At 37.0% G+C, this 8,823-nt stretch overlaps 1 protein-coding gene across 1 annotated transcript; it reads left to right on the forward strand.

Annotated features, from left to right (window-relative positions):
• The first annotated feature begins 5,413 nt into the window (after nt 1-5,413).
• Nucleotides 5,414-6,346, forward strand: LOC138816473 (olfactory receptor 1J21-like). Its single transcript, XM_070006239.1, has one exon. It carries the CDS (start codon nt 5,414-5,416, stop codon nt 6,344-6,346), a length of 933 nt encoding a protein of 310 aa, XP_069862340.1.
• The last annotated feature ends 2,477 nt before the right edge of the window (nt 6,347-8,823 follow it).

Here is an 8,823-nt window from a genome sequence, read left to right on the forward strand (position 1 = left end):
ATCAGATCTCAGCCTCCTGAGTAGCTAGGATTATAGCCACCGGTGCCTGCCACATATTCTTTCTTACATGTATAATCTACATCTAAAAAATGGTCATGAACACAAAAGGGGTACTATTTTGTGGGGAGATCAGTTGGAGATGAAAAGAGAAAATGAAATGGTGGGTGGGGATGGGAATACTTTGATGGAAATACATTGTATGCATATATGAAATGGCCAAAATTAAATCTTTTGAAAAAATTGTAGCAAATTTTAAAAAGTGGTTTAGGTGATAAGAAAAAGTAATGTAAAGGCAAATAACATTGAAATATACTATATATAGGTATATAGATTTCTATGAACACATTATTTTTATATCATTAAAATATACTAATAAAAGAATTGAAAATGGATTAAATGAGTATTCGTTATTTAATTATAAAATCACACATTGAAAGATAATTCAAAATTCACACAAAAATAAAATTTGTCATTGAACTTTGTTTTTGCTATTATGAACAGTGCCGTTATTAACTATATTATCTTTTCCCAATTGTACAATATATCATTGGGATACAAATGTGACATTTTAATGTGTGGTCAGTTTAAATCATTAAGGCAAAATGAAAAGAGTAGATCTTTTTGTGGGAGATGATACACAGTGGAATTTCCCAGGAAAGGTATTGGGTCTTAAAAAGCAATAATGTTAACTGTCAATAGAAAGAGGCATCTTTTTCTCAAACTAACTAAATAAGAAATCTTGCTGAACCAAAAACTAGTTTTAAATGTCCATTTAAATGGAGAAAAATATACGTGTGAACGATGCTACTATAATCTTAGGAGGAAAGAAACTTTGACAAACTCATGGAACAGGAAGGTCAATTAACATCTTACTTCACAGAATAGATCATCAGCCATGACCTACATGACTCAGAGACCATGACTGAAATACAAACTTGTGTCAGGTTTCTTCATTCAAATAGCAGTTCTAAGTACAATTGAGTTTAATGTAAGCAGCACCTAAAGTTAGCCTTTATAAATTATTATAGTAAATTATTATAGTATCACTTTGGAAGATGATCAGACAGTATTTATTTTCTACCAGGCTTCGAATAACTGGACATTGAGGTGGATTCAGGATCAATTTTGTAACAAACTGAAAGGACATAAGATCATATTATGGTATTGTGAGAAACTTACAGACAGGCAGAAGCCTGGAATTTAGGGACATATATTCCAGTCCTCCAGTTCAGGGCTGATGAGTTATGCATGCTCACACTTTTGTTTATGGTGCTCATGAAACAGCATGGGATCAGGAGAAAGAGTCTTGGGTTATCACACTGAGTCTCCAGCTTGGTTTTGGTGGAGTCACCTTTCCCTAGTGTAAGGTGAGAAGAATGGAAATGTTTTGAACTACCAAGTTCCTAATGGCGCCTTGTGGTTATTATAATTCCTCAAAGGGTCAACTCAAATGCCTTTTTCAACAAGACTTTTTTTCCCCCCAGAGGAACATAAGACAATGAAGCAATTATATCCTGTTTGTCTCCAATTTGGAACTGGGAATGAGGCACTGCCTTTCAGATACTCTCCATGGTTTGTAAAAGGACTCACAGAGATTGCTCAGAGATTGTGAATAATTCTATGTTGCCAAATCTGTCTTCTTTGGTTCTAGACTCTTCTTTTTGTTGACATTAGAAGATTGGGCCACTTAGAGATTTAATTGGTTTTGCTGTATTTTGTGACTTCTAAGTGAAATAGAAGAACTTTCCCACATCTTACAGTTAAAGGTACTTGTGCTTATCTCTAAGAGGTTCTATTAGGATAGATAGAGTAAATATTAGGTAGTATGGTAGTACTCATGTGTGAGTGTGTGTTTCCAGCATGTTACTGATTTCTAGGTCCCACCCCTTTTCACATCATAGCAAGTGTCATTAATTTTATGCCTCATTCTCAGCAGATTCAGGTACTATGTGTACCTAAAAGGATACAACAACCCACCCATTCTCATCTAATATCTAATATCTATCTAGCTGCCAGCAAGACATTTGCTATTTTATATGTGTGTGTGTGTGTGTGTGTGTGTGTGTGTACCAGTACTGGGGTTTGAACTGAGGGTCTCACACTCATGCTCAGCTTCTTCACTCAAGCCTGGTGCTCTACCACTTGATAGGTCATGGGGCTTTGAACTCTGGGCCTGGGTGCTGTCCTGGAACTCTTCAGCTTAAGGCAAATGCTCTACCACTTGAGCCACCGCACCACTTGTACTCTACCACTTGAGAACCTTACTTTGAGTTCTGGATTTTTGAAAGTTAATTGGAGATAAGACTTTCTTGGATTTGTCTCCCCAGGTTGACTTTGAACTGGAATCTTCAGATCTCAGACTTTTGAGGAGCTAGGATTATAGGTGTGAGCTTCTGGCATATAGCTCACTTGATATTTTTTAATTGCTACTTTTTCTTGAGTTTACTATTTTTCTAGAATAGATGAAAACTTCCAATTTTGGCAGACAGTATGCTTCTTGCATATTCTTCAACCCATTGTTTCCCTAACATGATTCTCTTGAAATTTTCTCACCCCCCCTTGCTCTATCTTCTCCAAAAAAAAAAATCACAAGCATGTCTATTTTTTTTGGGGGGGGGGATCCAGTTGTGGGCCTGAACTCTGGGCCTGGGCTCAGCTCTTCAGCTCAAGGCTAGCACTCTACCAGTTGAGCCACAGCACCACTTCTGGCTTTTTTTTCCTGTTTATGCTGAGGAATCGAACCCAGGGCCTCAGGCATGCAAGACAAGCGCTCTACCACTGAGTCACCCTCCCAGGCCAAGCATGTCTATTTTTGCAGGACTTTGCTACAGGTTCATTTATTATGGATTTGTGGAACACCTAAGAATTGTCTTTTTCATTACCTCAGCTCTTGTGATTAAAAAAAATCACAATCATGGAGAAAAATTCCCAATTGTTCTACTTTTGAAAATTTATTTCATAGGTATATATACATACATTATCCTACAGAAATATTTACTCTATACTAAAATTAATTTAACTGTACAGTATGTTCACAAATAAAATTAAATTAAATAAAAAAATAAAATTAATTTAAAACAATGATTATTGAAATACTGCTGGAAATAGTAAAAATATTAGGAACAATTATTGTGCCCAGAGGTAATTATCACCACTTTCTTTGTGATAAATCAATTTTCAAGTCAATGATTGAGTAACAATTGCATTCTTAGGAAAAAATTTATACTAACAAGATTTTTAATGCGGTGTCTCAAAAATGGAGACATTTTCTTGATAATTTTTATTACTTTGGGTGATTTTGAACATTAAAATAAGCTTCAGTTAACTACCAAATGACTGGCAAACTAGATAATAAGATACCTCTCAGCTGAAAAATAAACCCCAACAGCAACCCATAGTTTAAACAAATTTTGTTATTAACATGCATTAGTTGTACAAAGTCATTAAAAAATTTCCATACATGCATGTATTATATTACTATTTCTTATTCCTCTCCCATTTTGAAACAATTTTTTTCTTTTTTTAAATTTAAATTTAAATTTTTATTTTTTGTGAACATACTGTACAGAGGGGTTACAATTACATGGGCAAGATAATGAGTACATTTCTTATCAAGCATTGCAGCCTCCTCCTTTGTTTACCCTTCACATCCCTTCCCAGCCTCCCCCCCACCCCCCTAATTTTGAAATAATTTTAATGAGTTTCATGATTCTGTTTTTTTATAGATGTGTTTGAAGTCCTTAGATATTATAGCTCTCTTCATCTTTCCATACTGATTATCACCTACCAAAAGTCCCCATTTTATGCTCATATCATTAAATTTTTACTCAATACTACATGAGACAGAATATATGACATTTGTCTTTCTCAGTCTGTCTTATTTAGTTTAATGCGAAGATCTTCAGTACTAACACATTTCATGGAAAAAAGCTACTAAACAGAAAATGTTTTTAATCTTTTGGGGAGATAGATCATCATTTTCTCATTGTTAATGATCATTTTCATGGATAGAATTATTTTAACAGACCTGAAGGGGAATAGAGAGGAATTATGGTGTAGCAGTGTAGAAGGAATAATAGAAATACATAAAAAAGTCAGTTAACAGCTTTTGCATAAGACCTCATTGAGGAATTACGGAAGAGAAGATTTCATTTGTTATGGCTAGCCAGACAGAACGAAGTTTGATGGCATGTATAAGCTGTGTCTAGAAAAGACATATCTCTAATGTTCTAATAATGAATAAAAGGATTTTGTTTGAATTGAGAGAGCAATGTGTTAGTGTGAAAAGGAAGATATTTGATAAATATTTCATGATCATTCCTTTAGAAAGAGTTTTGACAAACCCAAAATATTATATGGAAAAGATTTTAATTTATTTTATTAATTTAAAAATTACCTTTAGTTACACAAAGGAGTTGCCATTTAACAAAGAAGATTATGAATACAATACAATATATCTTGATCAATGGTACCCCTTTCATTGGATAGATTTTTTTCCAGTCCTGGAGCTTGAACCCTGGGCTTGGGCGCTGTTGTTGAGCTTTTGTGCTCAAGGCTAATGCTCTATCACCCGAGTCACAGCTCCACTTTGGGCTTTTTGTGGTAAATAGAAGATAAGAGTCTCATGGACTTTCCTGACCAGGCTGGCTTCAAGCTGTGATCCTCATATCCTTAGCCCCCTGAATAGCTAGGCTTAAAGGCATGATCCACTGGTACCAGGAAAGATTTTAAAAAAGGAAAAACCGATGTGTATATTACAATATCGGCCATTAGATTCTGTTGCTATTAATCATGATGCCTTAAAAATGTGCCCTGATATGATAGCTATGAAATATACACCAAGTATCCAGTTCCTGATAATTTTCAGCAATTCCAAAGCAACTCACTCAGTTCTCTTATCTTGATTCAATCCATGGAAGTAAAGCACTAAACAAAGTGTGTTCAAGACACACTGGAAATTTAAGAGGTCCACAAACCACAGAGATGACCTGCTTTTCTGTTAGCAAGGTACTCACCTGTCCTTGCATAATAATTCCCTAATTTCAAATTCCACCAAGAATTCATGGACACCATACGCTGGAACCTAGCATGATTTGATTAATCACATTAGTGTTTCAGAGATTTTCCAGTTTTTTCTAGGTGTGCAAATTTCATCTTTTTCCACCACAGCACAGCCTATTACAATGTCAGAAGAGGTTAATTCAGGTTAAATTGCACAAATGTTTCTTTTTCTGCTGTGCTTTCCATCCCTCTCTCTCCCCCTCATATCTTCCTTCGCTATCTCTTCCCCCATCTCTCTTGTTGAACATGGGGATTGATAAAAATGATACTTTAAGAAAAAGGTAGCAACCATAAAGACTTTTTACTTTTATTCTTTGATTTGCATTTTAATCTGCAACAAGAGAAGAAACACATGAGGAAAGAAAATCAGAGCAGTGCATCAGAGTTCATCCTCCTGGGGCTCCCCATCAGGCCAGAGGAGCAAGGCCTGTACTATGCTCTTTTCCTGGCCATCTACCTGACCACCGTGCTGGGGAACCTGCTCATCATCCTGCTCATCAGGCTGGACTCCCGCCTCCACACCCCCATGTACTTCTTCCTCAGCCACTTGGCTTTCACTGACGTCTCTTTCTCCTCTGTCATAGCCCCGAAGATGCTCACGAACATGCTGACACAGAGTCGGTCCATCCCCTATGCGGGATGCATTTCCCAGGTGTATTTTTTCTTATTTTTTGCAGTTCTTGACAGCTTCCTTCTCACCTCCATGGCCTATGACAGGTATGTGGCCATCTGTCACCCCCTGCACTACACCGCCATCATGAGTCAGAAGCTATGTTTCCTGCTGGTTATTGTGTCCTGGGCCTTGTCCTCTGCAGTTGCCCTTGTGCATACTCTCCTCCTAGCTCGTCTCTCTTTCTATGGAGACAATACTCTGCCCCATTTCTTCTGTGACCTCTCTGCCTTACTTAAGCTGTCCAGCTCAGACACCACAGTCAATGAGCTGGTTATCCTCACAGTAGGAACAGTGGTCATTACCGTGCCATTCCTATGCATTCTGGTCTCTTATGGCCGCATTGGGGCCACCATCCTGAGAGCTCCCTCCTTGAAGGGAATCTGCAAAGCCCTGTCCACATGTGGCTCTCACCTCACTGTGGTTTCTCTGTACTATGGGCCAATTATTGGAATCTACTTTGTGAGCTCATCCAATGACACCAATGACAAGGATGTCATCGTGGCTGTCTTGTATACGCTGCTCACACCCATGTTAAATCCCTTTATCTACAGTCTGAGGAATCGAGATATGAAAGGAGCTCTGAAAAAGTTGCTCAGTAGAGGAAACTTCTGAGTGTGATCTGCATTGTGTTTTGCATTTTCTGTTAACTGGATATGAGATTCTCTGTATGCCACATCTTCCCTCTGACTTGTGGTTTCTTTTGCAACTTGATACAGAATACTTTTTGGTCTTTATATCTCCTGTAATGAATTCAGTATATGTTTTAGTTATCTTCTTACTCTTGAGAGTTTTGGAAATGGATTTTAAAAACAAACACATTGCTATTTTCCTCTTTGCATACCGTCCTTGTCCCTCATTGCTTTTAATATTTATATAAACACAGATTTTCATTTTTAAAAAAATTAGCTCTGGACTCTGGTTGGAATGTTTTTCCTGTCTCAATGTAGTAATAATTTTCTTGGTGTGTTCACTAGTGTTTCCATATTTAATTGTATAATATACTTCAAATATTTAATGGAATGTTTATTAGACATTGAGTGTTAAAATTATTTTGTTTATTATTTATATTTATGTTGATATATAAAATGATAGATTTTATGAAGTACCTTTTGATGTTCCTGTATATGTGTATGGTGTACAATGTTAAAGTAAAAAAATATATTTTTTCAAATATTTATTGCTTATTTCTGATCAAATATTCAGAACACTTTCTTTGTATCATTTCTGAAAAATACAGTATTTGTCACTTTCTGCAGACATGCTACTGTGCAGGTAAACCCTAGAACTGCTTTCTCCCTTTTAAGTGTGAACACAAGATGAGCCCATCTTCTTGTGTCTTTGCCCCTATATTCTACCCAATTGTGTAATTTCTTTTGCATTGTCCAAAAATGTTTTAATTTTCTTTCAAAAAGATGGTCATTAGTACATGAAGACATGATTAATATCTCTGGCTATAAAGAAATGCAAATCAAAACAACTAGATTCCACTAGGAAGGTGGCTCAGTGGTAGAGTGCTTGCCTTGCATGCCTGAGGCCCTGGGTTCGATTCCTCAGCACCACATAAGCAGAAAAAGCCAGAAGTGGTACAGCGCTAGCCTTGAGCTGAAGAGCTGAGGGACAGCGCCCAGGCCCAGAGTTCAGGCCCCACAACCCACAAAAAAAAAAAAAAAAAAAGGAAACCAAAACCAAAACCAAAACCAACTAGATTCCATCGTTCTCCAGTTAGAATGGCCATCATAAGAATAACAACAGTTACCAGCTCTGATGTAGGTGAAACTAATACACTGTTGATGGGAATGTAAACTTGTTCAGCCACTCTGGAAAGCAATTTGGAGTTTTCTCAAAAAACTTAACATTGATCTACCCTATGATCAGCAATCCCAGTCTTGGACATTTATGCAATAGATTATGAATAATACACTGTAAAGCCACTTGCACAACCATGATTTATTACTGTACAATTCACCATAGAAAAGGTATGGAAACAGTCCAGATGACACTCAATGGATGAGTGCAAGAAAACAGGGTATATGTACACAATGGAATCTTATCCATTAGAAAGAAGCATAGTACATCATTTGGAAAAAAATGGATGAACTTGGAAAAATTTATGTTAAACCAAGTTAAGTCAGGCCTAGAGAGACAAAGGGCACACGTTCTCTCTTATATATGGAAGCCAGAACTAATGTATAAATGTATTAACTAATAAATTTATTAATCAAAGTATAGTATCTGCAGGGTATTATTCAAACAGTATAATTCCTTAGAAGAACTGGCAGCCTAATAAAATGAATACAGGAAACTGGCACTTGAAAGGTATAGGGAGCCAGGCACCAGTGGCTCATGCCTGTAATCCCAGCTACCAGGAGGCTGAGATCTGAGGATCATGGTTCAAAGCCAGACTGGGCAAGGAAAGTCCATGAGACTCTTATCTCCAATTAACCACCAGAAAACCGGAAGTGGCACTGTGGCTCAAGTGGTAGAGCACTCGATTTAAGCTGAAGAGCTGAGGGATAGACCCCAGGCCCAGAGTTCAAGTCTCATGACCAACAAAACAAAAAAATCCAGAAGAAAAAATTAATAAGGAACAGAATGTTATGAAATAGAAAGAAGGGAGATACTCCATGAGACCAAAAGTTACTTCTTGGGAAAAAAGTTAGCAAATTGAGATACATAGAGCTACAAGAATGCAAATAACTTAAATGAATCCCAATGATGAATAAGGTTGAAACAATAATAAAGGGTCACATATATTTAAAAGGGGGCAGGTGAGGTAGCTCACACCTGTAATGTAAGTTAATTGTGAAGTAGAGATTGAGAGGATCACAGTTCAAGGGCAGCCTGGGGAAAAAAGTTAAAGTCCCATCTCAACAAAATCTGGGAATGGTAGCATATGCCTGTCATTCCAGGTATGCAGAAAACTTATATAGGAAGATCATAGTCCAGGGCAGCCCAGGCAAAATATGTACGATCCTACCTAAAAACATACTGAAGCACAAGGGCTGAGCACATGGCATGAATGGTAGAGTGCCTTTCTAGCAAATACAAGGTCCCGAGTTCAAACTAGACATTTATTTATTTTTTATATT

Source organism: Dipodomys merriami, unplaced genomic scaffold (assembly GCF_024711535.1).
Source record: "Dipodomys merriami isolate MVZ:Mamm:240054 unplaced genomic scaffold, mDipMer1.0.p SCAF_11, whole genome shotgun sequence".
Classification (NCBI taxonomy): Eukaryota; Metazoa; Chordata; class Mammalia; order Rodentia; family Heteromyidae; genus Dipodomys; species Dipodomys merriami.